General features: G+C 38.3%; 1 protein-coding gene across 7 annotated transcripts; it reads right to left on the reverse strand.

Moving 5' to 3' along the window:
• Nucleotides 1-3,099: 3,099 nt before the first annotated feature.
• Nucleotides 3,100-18,851, reverse strand: LOC143036478 (progranulin-like). Of its 7 annotated transcripts, XM_076203878.1 has the most exons (8): nt 16,512-16,572; nt 14,011-14,053; nt 12,952-13,058; nt 12,722-12,828; nt 12,449-12,583; nt 9,428-9,600; nt 7,813-8,025; nt 3,100-3,974 (listed from the first exon to the last, which is right to left on the reverse strand). In XM_076203878.1, the coding sequence occupies exons 3-8, from the start codon at nt 13,029-13,031 to the stop codon at nt 3,864-3,866; spliced, it is 819 nt and encodes a 272-aa protein (XP_076059993.1). In that variant the 5' UTR covers nt 13,032-13,058; nt 14,011-14,053; nt 16,512-16,572; the 3' UTR covers nt 3,100-3,863. The 7 variants fall into 7 exon arrangements, with proteins under 7 accessions (XP_076059993.1, XP_076059991.1, XP_076059988.1 ...); XM_076203876.1 differs by lacking the exons at nt 14,011-14,053; nt 16,512-16,572 and adding an exon at nt 18,610-18,851; XM_076203873.1 differs by lacking the exons at nt 14,011-14,053; nt 16,512-16,572 and adding an exon at nt 18,183-18,274.
• Between the last annotated feature and the right edge of the window lie 586 nt (nt 18,852-19,437).

Genomic DNA, 19,437 nt, shown 5'->3' on the forward strand with positions numbered 1-19,437 from the left:
CAAATATCAACAATGGAATAAAGATTAGGTTAGGTTACATTATGTTAGGTTAGGCTGAATGAAGATTATGATTATGGTCATAAACTTATACATAAGAAGAATTGTAAACCCAGGGTGGCCCACACGAAGAATTGTCACCCTAGGATAGCCCGCATGAAAAATTGTCACCCTGTCGATGTCTGGGGTGACAATTCTTCATGTGATCCTAATTTTCTTTTCTTTTACTAAATTGCATAGGTGTGCACTTCTAAAAATTTACCAGATCCCTTGTATGCAGGATGCAAAACATGTCAACATTCAAGATGCCCAAGCTCTGTGATAATTGACAGGCTCAAATATGCAGAAGCACTGCAATCCATCATATGCCCTCTCTCAAACAATTCCACCTGAACAACTACACAAAAAGTAATCACAAGTATAAGATAGATCCCACTCCCTGTAGCTCCCTCCCCCTCTGCCTTTCACACCTTTTACTAATTTTTCTTCACCCATTCTTTGCATGTGTCTTAGCCACCCCAGTACTCTTTCATCAGCCTTATCTGCCATCTCCTTTTCCACCCCAGCTCTCCTCCTCACCTCTTTTCTCACTTTATTGAATCTTGTAACCCCTACCATACTTCTTACATATTTTACCTATAACACATTCAAACTTTTCCCCTCTGCCTCTCTCAAATTCAGTCTCTACCCCATACAGTGCTGTTAGCACAATCATCCCTTATATAGTCTCCTTTTTGCATCCATTCCAACAAGCCTATTTTGTTTACACGTTTTAGTCCCCCCAAGACATTTACTTGCTTCTCTCAATCCATAATTTACTTCCATCTCCACTCCCTTTCCAGCCACATACAACCCCAAACAAACTATCCACTTCAGCCTCTATTTTAAGACTTGCTTCCAGCTTCCTGCCATTCTCCCTCCTTGTACATCTCATCACCTTACATTTACCTTTAAATTTCTCCTACTGCATACCCTCCAAGAGTGTGTCAATAACTCCTTTAGTCCCTCCACTAAACACACTTCCCACTTTTCTCCACTTTCTTTAACCACTTCAGTACAAGTCAAATTCTTGTGCACAACATCAGCTGCCATATGTACGATTCATCACACTACTCACATCATAGAATATAAAGCCACTGCTGTATTCTCTTTTACTATGAGTAATAATAAACACAGAAAACTTAATCAACCCAGTTCACAGAATCCAGGGATAACTCATATACAAGTACAAAAAATACATATATAATCAAGACGCTGATGCCACAAGCTGGCTGAGCGGGTTAGGGCATCGTTACTTACGGCGAAGGTCGAGGTGAGGGCGGTACGAATCCTGCCACTGACGAAGTTGAACCAAGGGCATGGTTCATTTAATTCCATGCTACAAAGCCCTCTGTGACACTGTCCTAACCTCCCGATAGGGGGGAATGTGTGACGTTAAACCATATCACATATCACAAGTACAAAAAAATATATATAATCAAGACGCTGACGCCAGCATCCTTGGGTACCCACTGGCCCCTCATGACACATATGTAGGTGTCACTGTACCAAAATGGTTAACCATTTTCAGTCCCCAACCCATTACCCTCACATTTACCTCCTGCACCACCCCATCCATGTACACAATGAATAGCCGTGGTGAAATAACACTCCCTGATGCAACTTCACCTTTACCTCAAACAACTTGCCCTATTTCTAATTCTAACACAGGCTTTACTACTTTCATAAAAACTCTTGACTGCCCTTAACAGCTTTCTCCAATCCCATATATCCACAAAACCTCCTAGTGTCTTCCTGTCCACCTTTTCATAAGCTTTTTCCAAATCCATAAGCTCCAAAACACATTCTTACCTTTTCCTAAACCTCACGTCTTACAATAAATTATCCACACAACCTTACCTTTCCTAAACCCACAGTTCCTCACCAATCACTCCCTGTTCCCCTCATAATCCTCTCAATTAGAACCCTCCCAACTACACTCAACAAGACCCCTCTGAAACTACACTCACACTTGTCCCCTTTTCCCTTGGGAAATGGAACTTCACAGGCAGTCCAGTCCTTCAGCACTCTACCCTCCCTTAGACACACATTTAACAACCTCACTAGCCTGTCTACTGTTACTGTATCTCCCTACTTCTGACACTCCACACAACACCCATCTAATCCAGATGCCTTACCTGCTCTCATTTTAACAACTATTTCCACCTCATCTTGTACAAATGCATTCATGAAAATTTACCACAAATTGAAATTACTGTATACCGAACCCATTATAACATGTAATAATAGGATATGACAGACATACCTTCTCCCTGCTCTTTCCTCTTCAAAATATCTAGCGGATACCGTATCTGTGAATTTTTCTTACCGTAAATAGAATCGAGGGTAGTAATGACCAAATACTGTAACTGTGAATTTACCGGATAAATAATTACTGTATAAGGAGGACTCACTGTATCAGTTTCTAGAACCTTTTAAATCTCAACCATTACCTGCCCACACAAAAGCACATTGTTTCTTCCTTGAGTAACTTAGGGTCCAATCCAGCAGTAAATGTCAGTTACCTAGGAGTCAAGGGTCCCTTGCAACAGACCCCTATGACAATGAATCAAATGACTCATTGTGTAAGGTGGGTAGGCACCGATGTCTTTGTCCAGAGCTCATACATTAACTTTAATAGAACTTGAATCAACATCCAATGATCTCTTCTCTAGTCCACTTGTTCATGTGGTCACCACATACCACAATACAGAATCATGAAAGGCATGGAAGTTCTTGACAGAGAAGACTTATTAGTGGTATAAAAGGAAAACAAGAGGACATGAAAAGAAACTCAAAAAGGATAGTTATAGAGAAGATCTGAAAAAAATATATATATATATATATATATATATATATATATAATAATAATAATCCACACAGTGTGGTGGATGTCTGGCACAGATTAGATGAAACAATAGTGTGTGCAAACACTTTACAAGAATTTAAGAACAAACTAGATGCTGAGAGATACAAAGATGGGTCACTATGAATGTAGCTCCCCTTCCCGTATATTACAATTCAATTAGGTAAATACATGCAAGTGGATTTAAACCAAACAAATTCCAATTCCCCACATTTTATTTTTGTAACATAATAATGCCCACTGTAATTAGTCCCTCAAACTGAACTATAAAATTTGACTTGATTACAGTTATCACAATATCAATTCCTTTTACTCATTTGCAAAGCAAACCTGGTTACTGTAATGTATACATGTACATTATGTAAGTTGCATTCAGCACATTTTGTCTTATTCTAAGAGTGATACAAAAGCAACATTAGTATATCACAGAAAATTAGTTTTTTCTTGTATAAAAACCCTGAAGTACTTGATAAACATGATGAACTTAAGTGCTACACAATCTTATCTAAGTAAGATGTGACCTGTATGATGGGAGTAATAAGCCACTGAAAACAACATCCAATTTTCCTTATTCCAGCATTAAGTTTTAGGATAGAAATAACAAAATTTGTGCTATATAAGCTGAATTAAGGGTAAAACAAAATTCTTGGAATTTTGTGAGGAAAGTGTCCAATTTTTCCAGTGACATTACTCACACTAACTGAACATTGTGGCATTAAGCAGACTTGTGTCTTGTACAATTGTGCAAAAAATCTTATAACTAACAATCTCTTTAAACCATGAACTTGGCCGAAGAAAACAAATAGTAGTCAACGGATTCCTGCAAAGGTACTTTTAATTTATCAGCGACTTCCATATGCAATTCTAAAATTACCAAAGCTTGTGGAATACATAAAACAACTTAAGCAGAATAATGAAAGAAATACTATTAGAACACATTGTGACCAAAATTTGAATTGGCTTAATTGAAGAATGGGTTATAGGCAACATTTATTTTATCTGGAAGACACCCAAGCTTGACACATTTGTATCCATGGGGGCAACAGTGCACTCCATCCTTGCAGCAGGTAGCCTGCAAGTGGAAAGTAAAAGAATAATAATAGTTTCTGATTTACTTGTAAGATTACTGGGAAAGTTAGAGCATAAAGAAAGAACAAGTGAAGAAAGATTAGCAAAAGAGAGGTGGAAGGCAGGTGGATGGGGTGAACTTGATGGGGCAACCAAGGACATGATGGATGGAGAAGATGAAGGAGGCTTTGAGCAAGAGAAAGATGTCTGTTGAACAAAGAGGAGTGAAGGTAGTACATAGGGGTTAGTGGAGAATGGTTGTGTATGGATAATGTTTTGATACAGCCCAAAGGGATTTCTCCCGTTTTCTCTATTTTTAGCATAAGGGGATGGAGAGAGAGAGAGAGAGAGGAGGATGCCATGTAACAAAGGATTACAAAGGCGGAGCATGACGACAGGAGACCTTTTGGTCCATATCTAGGTCAGATGCGAAAATAAACAAATAAATAAATTAATAAATAAAAACTATAATAATGTAAACAACAAATAAAATACATAAATAATGCATAGGTATAGCTAAATAATAAAGAAACAGGTAAATAGTAAATAATAATAAACTGACATATAACTAATAATAAATGAGAATCAAACAGACAAACGATAACAAAACAAAAACAAATAATATAAAATAAATGATAATCATTACAGCATCTTGGTTAGGATGTGCTGTCCTGCTGCATTACTTCAAACCTAGGCAGTGGGCTGGAGACTGGGATGACCCTTTATCCATGTGGAGCTAAGATAAGAGGGAAACAAGGGTGGTGGATGGGAGTGGAACAGGTGTGTGTATATGCCTTTGACTTGGTTACTTCTCTTATAATGTGGAAGAAACCCTAGGTACATAGATTTATGCTAGACCATTTTTGTGATAACACTTCATAACAATAAGTTAATCTCCATATTTCCTGGTAATAACTAACACAAAAGCACCAGCTGAAGTTGGTAATGATATACTGCAGTTAATGCCCCTTTAACCAGATAAACGAAGCTCTGTTCTGGTTGAAGATCTAACACCGGGTACCAACCTGGGATAGTACTACATGATGGACATTTAAAAGCAGTCTCCTTGCTGGTGATCTTTAAATCCCTTCAGTACTTTCATATCTATTTGGAGGTGTAATCCTGAAGGACAGGCATGTGCACTTCCAGACCAAGCCCAAGATCAGCTTTGACAATCCTCCACTCTCGTACAAGAAAAGCCGACAGCAAGTCATTGCTCCTCTCCTCTTCTTCCCACAAGCTACTGACAGAGTGAGAAACCTATGCTAACACAACACAGACATGTTTCTTCCTAGAGAGCTTTACGTAAGATAAACACCAAAAGCAAAGGAAGAGAAGAAAGAAAGAAAGAAAGAAAGAGAAAAAAAAAATCCATTCTGTCTACTTGGTAGGCTACTAGTGTTCAAAAATATGGTCATCAAAATCTTACACTGGAAATGATAAAATGGGGATAGACAGGGACAAAGATACAAATACAGAAGTGACATTAAGGGATACAATGGGGAAAGCATGTAGGAATCAATCAGCTGCCTCCAGATCTCTTTTGCAGAAGCACCATAGTTTTAAGGGCCCAGTCACACCAAGCTTATGATCTGTTTCCAACCAACGGCAACCAGGCGGTTGCTTACCAGTTTCAGGTAGTCTTAGGAAGTCACTGGTAGTTGATAATAAGATAGATAAAGAGATAGATCGATAGATATATTACAACACACACTGAATAGTTCCCAGTCCATAGATTTTCATCTCATCAACCACATTAACTTTTTCCATTTCAATTCCTTGCATAGGTTTCGTGTTGCCAACCGATCACTTGATTTTCGGTAAAAGGTGGTCGGAAACAGGTCATAAGCTTGGCGTGACTGGGGCTTTAGGTAACCAGGAACAACCACAGGATTGGCCTATAAATCACTCAGGCCAGAAATATTGTGTTGCTGTCTGCATGTGACTATAGCAGGCTAGTGCAAGATAATTTGTTCAATGTCATCTATGTGATGGGTTTATTCTTGGGGCCAGATATATTCTGTGATGATATTTTTTTTCACTGACAAATGGCGACTTGAACATGCTAGTATGGTTCTTGCTTTTCTTGGGATGTTTTTTTCTGTGGGCCTAATGCCTACAGTGGCTTGATGATGTCGGGAGTTTGGTCAGTCCTGAAGAGTTTGTTTTGTGATCAGAACTATTGTCTTTTTGTACAGATGTATTGCATAGTGCACATGGTAGGTTGTTGAAGATGCACAAGTAATATCCTTTTTTTTGTGTGTGTGTGTTCAAATTGCACGTGTTTATGCAAAATAATGAAATAAAGGAGTAGGGTTGAGGGCTCCCCATAGAACTATGAACCTATTTTTTTCAAGATACGTTTTACTGGGAGCACTTTGATTTAATGAAGCAGCCTTGCTATGAATGTGCTGTCTTGCAACACTGCCTCTGACCCAGGGCAGTGGACAAGGTGCAGGGATGACCCGTCATCCAGGAGGTGCTTAGATAAGAGGAAGGGTGGAGGGGTTGTACCTGCATGACCCCCATACTCTGTAAACTGGCTTTATCATATTTTCTATGGTTATCAAAATTTACGAGTGAAAGAGAGAACAAGCAATACAGAGGTGACTTTATTTTCTATAATGCGAGTATTATGACGCAACATCGCACATCTGGCAGCTAATGCTGCCCGCAAGGTTTTGGCCCGGAGTGAAGGGGTTAAACATCCCCATTCTTCCTCCACTTTTACCTGTGCTCACACTCATGAAGAAGATAAATAGTACACAAGAGCCTTGATCCTTGGGGTACTCCTTTGTAGTCTTTTAGTTCCACACACACAATTAAAACCCACATCATACTCCTCATGTCTTAGTACCTTATGTATAAATGGTTATCCCTGTCCCGTACCAAATTGTTGAAGTCAACAACAATGCAACAAGGCACAGCACTTCCACAGTAAGGTCTGGAAACTGGAACTGGTCTCTTCCCTAACCACCACTTCAACATATGGTGACCCAACATCCATCAGCTCAAATAATTTAAGAAGCAAATGAAAAGAACATCCCTTCCAGTCACATCATCCATTGACAATTTCATTCCATTCACTCTTTTGTACTCTCCTGTTTGACACACATTCCATTTCATCCAAACACTACATCCTATCCATCCACCTCACACATGGTCTTCCTAGTAAACTTGCTTGAAGAAACGGAAGGAAAGATATAACAGAAGACTGAAAGGAAGGAAGGAAAGAGACAGAAGGGAGTGAAGAAAATTAAGAGAAGGTGAGGGAGAGAGAAGTGGGGGTTAATGAGGAATGATAAGTGTATTAATATTTGGTTACCAATAACTAATGCTTTTATCCTTGGGATCATATCAAACTAAAAGATGACGTCACAGATGTGGTACAGGAGAGATTTAAAAGAAGAGACTAGTCAGACAGCAGTAACTTAGCCTATGAACAAGTACATACATATACCAAAGGCTTTCTTCCCCCCTTATAAGGAAGGTAGCCAAAAAACGAAGGTGTAAAAACCACTCCCACCCATTTCATCTCCAATACACTCCACTCCCCTTAAACCTCTACCCTCCCTCTTATCTTGGCACCTCCTGGATGACGGGTCATCCCTGCATCCAGCTCACTGCCCTGGGTCAGAAGCAGTGTCACAAGACACAGCACATCCACGCAAGGCTGCTTCATTAAATTGGAGACCCCCCTCTCCGTCCCCCTCATGCAGAGAAGGAGAAGACGGGGAGAAATCTCTTCAGAGTGCGTCAAATTATTTCTCACACATACTCCCTCACCCCAAGTAGCGATGAAATATGCAACAATAAACCTGGCAGTATGAACAGTTACCCACCTCTGGCATTGGGCAGCAGCCATATCCACCACCAGCTGCTTTACAACATGTGTCTTGATCATCACATTCATAGTCTGGGTCAGGGCACAATCTTGTTTCCTTTTCTTTTTTATTTTCAGCTGGAAATTTAGCAGATGGTGTTGCCTTTACCTCAATTAAAAGTTCTGTCTGTTTCACACTCTTTGATGAGCTAAAATGATGTCCAACACCTGCCTAGAAGTTGGGAAAGAAAACATAAGATAATTCATTAACCAGTGTAATTACATACTCCTACAACTACAACCATAAAGGCAAATGTGTTCATTAAAAATTTCAACAATACTATAAATTCTAAGACAATTTATTAACCATTGTAATTACACACTCCTACAACTAAGCTACCTTAAAAACAAATGCATTCATTAAAAATTTCAACAATACCATAAATTCTAACATTTTATTAACATCGAACTCTAGAATAATACAACTTCTAAAACTTTGAGAATATCCAAAGATACTAAAACAGTAGATACTCCATTTCCTCCATAACCACTCTGTTTAAACCACTCAAGAAATAGAAGTACAAGAATGGTATCAGGTAATGCCTCTCCTACTTAATTCATTTTTAGGATTTTTTTTTTTGCATCCGACCTAGATATGGACCAAAAGGTCTCCTGTCGGCATGCTCCGCCTTTGTAATCCTTTGTAATTATTATTATCCTAATGCAGTTTCATTGACAAAAAAACATGTAGGTCCACATTAGCTGATAAGTCTTTGTGTTATCTCATTGTTCACTTTCGATCTGGAAGATTATGTATATTAAACCTACTGAGCTTTTACTCAAGAGTGGTTGTGCTACAAGAAAAGCAGGGCTGGGTGGATTGAGTGTACCTAGACACAACAGACCTTCAACAAGGTACCCCACAATTGACTAATATGGAAAATGGAGGATAAAGAGATAAACTAATAGACTGGAAAAAATATTTCCTATAAGGGTTTGTGGTGATACACATTCGTTCTATATCAAATCAAATGTCAAGATGTTGTTTTCAAGCTACACTAACATGTTTGCCAATGATGCAAAGTTTAAATAATAAATGAGGTGGACAGTGGAAAGCAGCTTTACTAAGGTTCTAGCACCTAGGAAGTGGACCACATCCACCAGCTAAGCCTATAACTAACTCACTGAAGAGAGTTTGCATTGGTGTCTGGAAGGGATGTGTAGCACTAGATGCTCAGCATCTTCTGTGTGGTGGTTGTATCTGAAGCGACTAGAAACTGATGTCAAACTAATTAGGTGTTGGTAGCGAGTGAATGTGACAGGTGATAAGAATACTTACACTCTGTTCCCCTGTGCTGTGAAAGGCCCAAATCAACCTCAAATTTGACCTGCTTTGACCTGACCACCTCCTCATAATGAACGAGACTTTTGTATACATTTTTCTACACTAGCATCAAAAAAGATGAGAACATTTATGCTCTTCATAAAAATGGCAAATTTAATGGTTACCAGTAACTAGAATAACGAAAATGGAGTACCAACTGCATGCATTTGTATAGTATTCTCTTTCTTTTTTGGATCCAGACTAGTTTTCCAAAGTTTTGGCTTATCAAACAGTGGTAATTAAAACATACCTTGTCACAAGTTCCCAAAGTGGTGTTGCAGGTATATCCTTGTGGGCAGCAATGAATTGAGTCAGTGCAACAAATTGCATCTTTCAACGGACAGCATCCAAAACCACCTTTTGTTAGTGAGCAACAGGTGAAGTTACTGTCGCAAGGTTTCCCATCTGGGCACGTTTCTGGATCTTGAGGAAATACGGAAATTAAAAATCAGAAAGTGAACAAATATATGAAGATATGACAGAACTACATATTTTACATTGTAACACTTCATATTGAAGATGTAAATTTACTCATAATTGTGGCATAGTGTACTGTAGTACAGTGTGCTGTACTGCACATAGCACAGCTTGGTGTAGCGTAACACGGTGATGCCTTAACCAGCAGCAACGCCTCTCGAAAAACGGCCCTTTTGTATGGCCAGCTATGCAAGAGGATCATGTAGTCGGCATACCAGATGTGACCACTGTGCTGCATAGACACGTATGACTACTCAAAATGAGACTTAATAGGAATAAGATGGAATGTAGGCAGGAGTGCAGACATTCGGCAACATGCTGACGTCACACGCACATAACCACGCCCAGTGCATGGAGCTGCTAGATAGAGTTGTGAACATACCTATATTAAATGTTTGGTAACGTCTTTGTCCTACAAGGCAAAAGAGACACCCTGTTGATGACCCCCACTGACAGAAATGTTAGAATTCCTGTGTGTACCACATGCCCTCATGTATGCATAACCCATCAATTAATAAACACGTAAATTGCCCTACACGCATCTCACTGTCACCTCTCACTGCAAATGGGCTTGCAACATAGCTTGGAACAATAATCATATATCATTTTTGGCTTGCAACAATAATTATATATAATTTTTGGCTTGCAACATAGCTTGGAACAATAATCATATATCATTTTTGGCTTGCAACATAGCTTGGAACAATAATTATGTATCATTTTTGGCTTGCATCCTGTCCAGGGCAGTGGACAGGATGCAGGCATGACCCGTCATCCAGGAGGTGCCAAGATAAGAGGGAGGGAGGAGGGTGGAGGGGAGTGGAATATATAGGAAATGGAGTGGGTGGGAGTGGTTTCTATGCCTTTTTCTTTTTGGCTACTCCCCATGTAGGGGGAAAAAGCCTTTGGTATATATGTATGTATTACAATATTTCTCCCTCCTAACCTTCTAAGGAATGACTTATTCCTGCAAATTGTGAGGATGGTATTCATAGCTATAGTGACAATTAGTCTTTCCTATGACGACATGTTCTACCCCACATCATACAACTTTTCTTGCGCTATCCAACACTCACATAATTTAAACATCTCAAAAGTTCTCAGTCATTTGTGGGCCATTCTGGTGGCTGTAGTTAGATACTTCTGGGTCATAGATCTCCTGCAAGTGCCCAATGATTGCAAGATTTATCGAGACAATATCTTAGGAGCTTTGGAAACATCCCTATGGACCAGCTTTGCAACATTCTTTTACAACTATCAACTAGTCTCCATTCAAGAAGAATATCGATTACTTTTGTCTTCTTCTATTGCTCATTATTACTGTTCTTTCCTTTACCACCTCAAGATATCATCTCTGGTGAGATATTGTTCCAAAGGACAGAACCACTGTTTCTCAGTGAAATCCTTGTAAAAGTCATCCCTGCCTGTAATATCTTATTTCTTCCCTATTGTAGAAACTGTGTATCATTAAAGTATATGCAAGTTAAAAATAAAATATGCACATACTCAAGGTATACGAGAGCATGATTAGATTTTTGATGGTATGGTAACAACTAGAGCATATTGTATCATTTTATCATCTTCCTAGAATTCATCTCAGCCCTATAAAAACAATCAAGCCCAACTGCCTCTTGCAGTGGTCCTTGGAACAAACAAGTAATCATTAAAGTGGAGTGAACAGGCATGATTTCAAGGAAATACATAATTTTGTTAAACTATGGCAAAAAGATAAGATACTGGTTCCTTCAGTATGGTGACTGTTTAGACTACACCAATTTTATTCTTAACTATGAACCTTGATTTCTTGGGGGTAAGGGTGAGTAGATAATGGTTGTATATGGATAATATTTTGACACAGCCTGACGGGATTTCTCTTCTGCGCGTGGAATGAGGAGTGTGAGTCAGTGTAAGTGAAGTTGTCCTGCTGTGGATGTACTGTGACTTACTGCATTGCTTCTGACCTGGGCAGTGGCCAGTGGCATCAGACAGGGATGACCTTTCATCCATAAGGAGCTAAGGAAAGGGAAATAAGGGTGGTGGATGGGAGTGGAATGGGTGGAAGTAGATGCATCCCTTGACTAGCTACCTCCCTTATATAGGGAAGAAACCTTTGGTATATAGATTCTATGGACCTGACCCATAGCTTGAACAGGGTCTAGATCAGTGCTTCTAATGTGGGCTGTATGCCCCACAGATGAGCAATTTTAATTTTCAGGTGGCAATATGATTTTTATGGGGGGCAATTGAGGTCAACTGAGGAAGTCTGGGTTATCTTTTTTTTTTTATTCAATTTATTTAGTTTTTCCTATATATAGGGGATGGAATGGGTGGAAAATCCTATGCCTTTTTCTTTTGGCTACCTCCCGTGTTAGGGGGAAAAAGCATTTGGTATATGTATGTTTTGTTTTTAATTTTTCATTGATGCCTCGTTCGTTTAAAGTGGTTTTAAACCAAGGTTTTATGCTTTTTCAGCTGAAGGGGAGTTTATTTTTCAAGTGATAAGAATTGTATATCATCACATGGGGGTCATCAGGATTTTAAAGGTGATTAGGTGGGGCATGATGGCCAAAAAAAGGTTGAGAGCCATTGGTTTAGATCCATTGTCTCATGTTCCAGCCTAAACCTGACCATCAGCTGAACAGAAACACTTAATGTCGTCATGACAAATTCCACCTAGTGCATACCTATGATGAAAAGAATATGGGAGAAAAGGTAAAATACTCTAATAGCTACCACAACAATACACCTTTTTCATAAGCATGCATAAAAATATTATGTAACCTACAACACTTACCTGTTGTTTCTAATGATTCAACTTGTGTAGCCTTGTTCAGCTCTACAAGCTTTGCTGGTTCATGCACTTTCATGGGTACACTTATTCCAAAGAGCCCATTTTTGCAGGACTGTGTCTGTAAATCACATCTCATACCTGTGGAAAAAAAAAAAAAAAAAAAAAAATACAAATGCTTAATTTCTTAATTCTGTACCTTCAGCTCAAAACTTCAAAATTATAAATGTGGCGAATGTTCAGGATTTCACACCACATGGGAGTGCACGCAACTCTTACCATTTGGGCAACAGTGAATGTGGTCCTTACAACAGGTTGCCTGTGGGAATGGGCAACATCCATATTCCTCATTGGGCATTTGGCAACAAGTCTGTTTATCTTCACATCTGCAAGCAGACAGAAATTTTACTCGAGTGAGCAGAGGCCCCGAAGAAAATGAAATGGAATACATAAATAACCAAAATATATACATACTATATTTCATGGGCAGTTCCATTGGCATCACTTACCTGTACTTACCACCTGGACACGGAATTGAGCTGTAACTGAGCCCTATAGAGGCTAAGAACAATACTAAAATAATGTTCATGATGAATCTAGAAATGCCCAAATTAATCTGAAATATAAAACAACTATATGAATTGCATGGAGAAACCCATCATAATATTAGATGTGTAAATAAAAATATATCTGTAAATAATCAAATCCATACATAAAAACAGCTTAGACAGTGATGTAGCCCAAGCTCAAACAATACTCGAGTTCAAATCTAAATAAGATAATTGGAAGTTGGAACTTGCATGAATTTGAGTCTAGGTATGTTAGAAAAATAGAAAATAAGAGACAGGACCCAACGATTCCTGTATACTACAATTAGTTAAATACAATTTACAAGACAACCTAACCAAGGAGCAAAGACTGAATAGGTTTGTAGTCATTAATCTTTCTGGGGCAGAAATGACAAGCCCTGCACCACAAACACTTTGTTATACTCTCAGACTGGAATATCCCTATTACCATTAAATTTGGAAATTCATTGGAATGAGATATACATAGAGCTCATACACTACAACCACTAGTCTGTGCATCCATAGTAATTCGCTCTAGGAGCTTGTGACTGCTTTGGTGACAAGATAAACTTTTTCACTTCAGGTCAGGGCAGGGCCTTATGATGAGGACAAAATATTCCTAATGTTAAAGTTCTGGTAGATTTTAGATTTCATTCATTTCAGTATAAATTATTTTTACAATTTAAGCAAATAACCAATACAAATGAATTAATCATCAAATGTAAAGAATGCTGACTGAGTCATAGGTAAGAATATGATACACTAGGTTTAACTTAAATGAGTCTAATATGCGGCTTCCAACGAGATCCTTTAAGGAATAAGATAAATAGAAATAATAAGAAATAATTAAGAAATAATACCATAATACATGTGATAGTTTTATACAAATAATAACTAAATTGAATGACAAAAGTTGACTGAACAACTGTTGTAAAAGTCAAAAAGCATGAACTCCATAATCCTTGTTCTGAGAAAATTGATAAAGGTTTTAATGCTCACTATATTTTTGCTCCTTATATCTGCATCTTGTAGTTTTGCAGACCTGGGGAATGACATTAGAACTGTTGCTTTTTGACAAATTAGATTCCCACAAAATGTTAAGCAAATAATCTTTTTTTTTTTGCCTTCTAATAATGTAGAAAACATGTGGAGTTAATGCAGTTAGCCTACTGAGACCACAATATAATGGTAAAACAGGGTTAACCCACCTTAAGAATAAGATTCGTCTCTTTCTGCCGACTCCATAGATACCAAAATTGTGAAATTCACATATATGGGCTTAATGTGTTCTGCCTTCTTACAACAACACTAAGTATAAATATAATTGTCATGATTGCTAGAAGCAAGCATCAAAAAGAAATTTCCTACAAGATACTTTGAATGACAATTTTGAATTGTTTGGATTGATACATCAAGTTTGTTCCATACAAGTAATTTACCTTTGGTAATTACCTTTAGTATTGGCCATTAGGTACCCCAAAGGGTAATAAGACCACATGCCAAGGTTGGACACTGTTAGTGTGCAGGTTACAGCCCCTAAGTACCAAGAGATCAGCAAGAAAAGTTGTACTTGTAGAGGTCTTCTCTAGTAGACAATTATTTTGCTATTTTACTTTTAAAAGATTCTACGGTTTTGGCACTAATGGTTTCTTGGCTCAGCTTGTTCCATGGTTCTGTAATTCTTGCAGGTAGGAAGTTTTTTCTGTAGCTAGTTTGGTGTTGTAATTGTAGCTTTAAGTTGTGACCCCTGTTGGCTTGAACATCGCTCTTCCACAGCTGTTGCATTCCCTCCTGTAGTCTACCTGATCAATGTTCTTCATAATCTTGAAAGCTTGTATAAGGTTTGCTCTATGCCTTCTAAACTGGAGTGTTGGGAGTTGAAGACCAGCAAGTTGCTCTGTAACCAATCTTGTTGCCCGTCTCTGTACTCTTTCAAGTGCATCCTTGTCTCTTATCAGCTTTGGGGACCAAATTACCAAGGCATACTCGAGGTGAGGGCGAACTAGGCTTTTGTACAGGCGGAAGGTAGTTTTGTCCATGGCCATAAAAGTGTGTTTGATTGCTCCAAATACTCTATTGGCCTTGCTGACCTGTGCTTGAATATGACTTGAGAATTGCAGCCGCTGATCCACCATGACCCCCAGATCCCTTTCTTCCTCCACTGACACCAGCATGTGTGGTGATCCATCAGATCTATTCATTGTATATTTATATAATAGGTTGTTTGTTCCCAGATGCATAAGCTTACATTTCTCTGGATGATACAGCACCTGCATCTTCTATGCCCATGACTCCAGTCTTACGAGATCTTCCTGGAGACTGCTGTTGTCAAGTACTTCTATTACTTGATAGATTTTCGTGCCATCTGCAAACATGGATATATAGTTCTTGAAGAGATTGGGAACATCAGACACAAACATCGTGAAGAGGAGGGGGCCCAAAACAGAACCCCGAGGAACTCCACTGGTGACCCTGAACCAGTTGGAAAGAGCGCCATTGACCAGCACCTGCTGCTGTCTACCTGTGAGGAATCCCCTAACACATGCTTGAATATTCCCTTGATTCCAAGTGTGCTCAACTGTGCTAGTAGTTGTTCATGAGGTACTGTGTCAAAGGCTTTGACACAATCTAGAAATATGATGTCGACAGATAGGGTATGGATTAGTGCTTCAGTCCAAAGGTCCATAGCTTCCAGGAGGTTAGTTGTTGTGGATTTTCCTGAAGTAAAGCCATGTTGCTGAGCTCAAAGGAGGTTACTTGTTCTTAAGTACTGAATAAGATCTTCGGCAATAATGCGCTCGAGGGTTTTGCACACAACCAATGTCAATGAAACTGTGAACTTGAAGGAACTTCTGCCCAAACCTAACATTAAACCAGATAAAACAACTAAGGCACCTCTGGATCAGGTCTTCTAAGTGCACATAGCATATATGCATTAGTTTATGTTTCAGGTATTTAGGTGCCTGACCATGTACAATTTTGTGTATATGACAAGTAGTTAAAAAAGTTCACTCCGTTTTCTAAGACAACTAAAATGGGATACATCATAGCAAATATGATACAAGTATTACCACTAACATGACAATACTGCCATCAATATATAGTTTCCCAAAGTCTTTGGCTTGGTTAGGATAGGTACTGCCAAATATTGGCTACTAATTACAAAATGTATGAATACTCTCCACATAGCAACAGTGATTTTATCAAGTTAGCAACATTACTCTACTGTTCTTTTACCAAATATGTATACCAAAAATACTGGATTCCCAGCAACACCGGTCACAGTCTACTCAAAATCCTTGTTGTTGTGATTTACAAAGTTTTCCTTGTCACTCAACATATGACAATGTCACATTGTGTACCTATTTGACCCTACTACACGTCTATCAGCCGTTGATTTACACATATTAGCATATTCACAAGAGGCAACATTCACTATACACATATACTGTTTCCTGAAATTATTTTGCAAACAAGGGAACCTGAATTAATCATTTGACTTTGTTCGTGTTCTCGCATGATGATAATACTGGTCATGTGACAGTTCCACACCCCACAAAAAGTCAGTCACAAACTCGCAATGTAAACAATTCAGTGATCTTTTCTCTCAATACATCTTGCTTTGATACATCAATAAACGATTTTAATAACTCCCTAAACCATAAAGTAAAAAATATTCGGGATAATAAGTGTTATTTAAAATATTACACCATGAAAAAGTTCATATTTCTATGCAAAAGATGTTTCTCGTAGACGTAGTGCATCCCCGGAAATTCAAATAAGTATTAGTATTTCAACTGTACATACACGATGATTCAAATCCTTATTATTGTGCCCATCTTACAACATTCAATTGTAACTGATGAATACCACACTATCTCTTTATGACATTACCTAGGTTGATAATAATAGAGTGATTGGGCCGCAACTATCAAGCCCTTAACTTCTCGTCTCAGACGTTCTCCTGATCTCTCACGGTAATACGGTATACGTTCTTGATCCCTCTAGTAAATCAAACATCGTTCTCATATGTGCCAGGGGGGACTTCAGAAATTAACTCAAAATGAAGAAAAATATTTCAAATATTATACTAACGTTATGAAATTGCAAAAACACTTTCTATCAAGTTTCACATGCTCTTATTTTGACGGGAATTAAAATGTGTAACAAAAACGAAACCAACTTCGCGAGTAAAATATTTATGAAAGCCTTTGTATCTCGTGGAAGTCATGTTATTTGTATTCCCTGTAAACCAGAAAAATAACTAATGGTTTTCAACACATGGTTTCAAATCTGAATTTGTGAAGTTTCGTCTCATCCGCTCACATAGCAATTCGTATGTTTTTCATCCGTATTACGACAAATCCACCAACTTTCAGTAACATTTTCCCCGCAAATTAGTATTAAGAGTTGAGGAAAAATAATTCCTGCAACACGCCAACGAACCGCCATATTTGTTGCGAGCATCACCCATTATTTTTTCGTGATTTTTTTTCCTCCCAATTCGAACCCAATCTAACCTAAATATGCGTGTACTTGTACAGCCATGACACCACTTGGGCGTGCGTGTAGCGGGAAAGCTGCGGATATTATTTTTCTCCATCCTTTTAATACAAATTTGCTGAGAAAAAGTTACTCAAAAAAGTTGGTGGGTTTGTCCTGATATAAATTAAAAAAATAAATACAAATTATTGTGAGTGGGTGAGACGAAATGACGGGTAGCGAGAACGTTACGGAAATTATTTTTCACCATCCCTTAATATAAATTTGCGGAAAAAACGTTACGAAGTTGTTGGGCTTGTCTTAATACAGATGTAAATTAAGTACAAATTGTTGTGCGAGCGGGCGAGACGAAACTTCACAAACTCCTTCAAATCTAGATAGCTGCATGGTATCAGGGATATAGAATAAGATGGAAATGTACATAAAATTGAACCTAGGTGTTACAAATTGGAGAACAGAAAATAGGATCCAACGACCATTGTTCCCTTCCTGTGGACAGAGATAAGGTCGTGAGCGCGCATATAATCACACACAAGTGCGCTCGCGCGCACACACACGCACTTTCAGCCGTTATGGTTTACACATGCTACCGTATTAATTCACAAGATTAGACAACATTCACAATATACATATATTTTTTCCAGAAACTATTTGGCAAACAATGGAACCTGAGTTAATAATTTGACTTTGTTCGTGTTCTCGGATTTGTCTAAGCGCGCCTGACTAGTCATGTGACAGTTGCTATCCGCTCCAAAGCATAAACACCGTGACCTTTACTCTCAAACCGTATTGCTTTGATGTATCAATAAACGATTCTAACAAATTCCTTAATCATCAAATAACGAAATTCGGGATATTAGCGTTATCTAACTACTAAATATTAAACATTCACATTGTTATGTACAAAATAGATTCCCGCCCCGTAGAATCAAATTCAGTATTAGCATTTAGGCTATACATACAATCGATTAAAATCCTCATTTTTGTGACCATCTCACAATATTTAACTCTAATTGATGAATACCACACTAACTTTATATAATGCTTTCTAGGTTGTTAGTAATAAGTTGCAAAGAGTAATACTTTCGTGCTTACCTGTTGCTGCAGACGTTTTGATAGTCGATCTACGTTCTTGACGATTTCTCAAGAAGTCAACATCGTTTTCGTATGTTCGAGGGGATACTTCAGAAAATAACTCAAAAAGAAGTAAATTACTTTCAGTGTTACACTAACGCTGTGAAACTGCAAAACACATTCTGTCAAGTTTCATATACTCTTAGTTTGACGGAAATTAAAATGTATAAAATACGAAACCAACTTTATACATGAGTAAAACACTTCTGAATTAAAACCTTTGTTTCAATCTCATGGATGACGTCATTATTATTCATATTCCCTGTAGATGAAAAAACTAATGTTTTTCAACGCAGCAATTTATGTCGTTTTTTTTTTATCGGTTTCCAAATTAGCTAAGTCACCCCTTTGCCTCGTGAAATCCGAGACAATTGAAAATTCTAGCGCTAATAGGAATCTACGAGCCTGACTGCGAAAGGTCCCATTATCGACGGCCGTTTCAGGAACGTAACCACTGATAACGAGGAAGTACTGTACGGTACTTGGAAAGGAGACTCTTCATGCGGGACATGAGATATTCATGTTCATAGAGAACCAATCTTGACCCAGCTTCCCATCTGACCTCACACCTCCACCTATACATCCCCTCACCTCTGACTCCGCCCTGCGCGACGGATTATCCTGTTTTTAGCTGTGTGTGTTCCCCTTCTACTATCTCAATTGTATTTATGTCTCTGCAAATTCTTGTAACTTGTACTTTCCTGAAGAGGGCTATAGCTATTAGCCGAAATATAGAAGTTATGCTTTCTTCTAAGTTTCCTTTTATTTCGACTGTGGGTTCTTGTGATT

Source organism: Oratosquilla oratoria, chromosome 20 (assembly GCF_046742065.1).
Source record: "Oratosquilla oratoria isolate Oo_2021 chromosome 20, ASM4674206v1, whole genome shotgun sequence".
NCBI lineage: Eukaryota > Metazoa > Arthropoda > Malacostraca > Stomatopoda > Squillidae > Oratosquilla > Oratosquilla oratoria.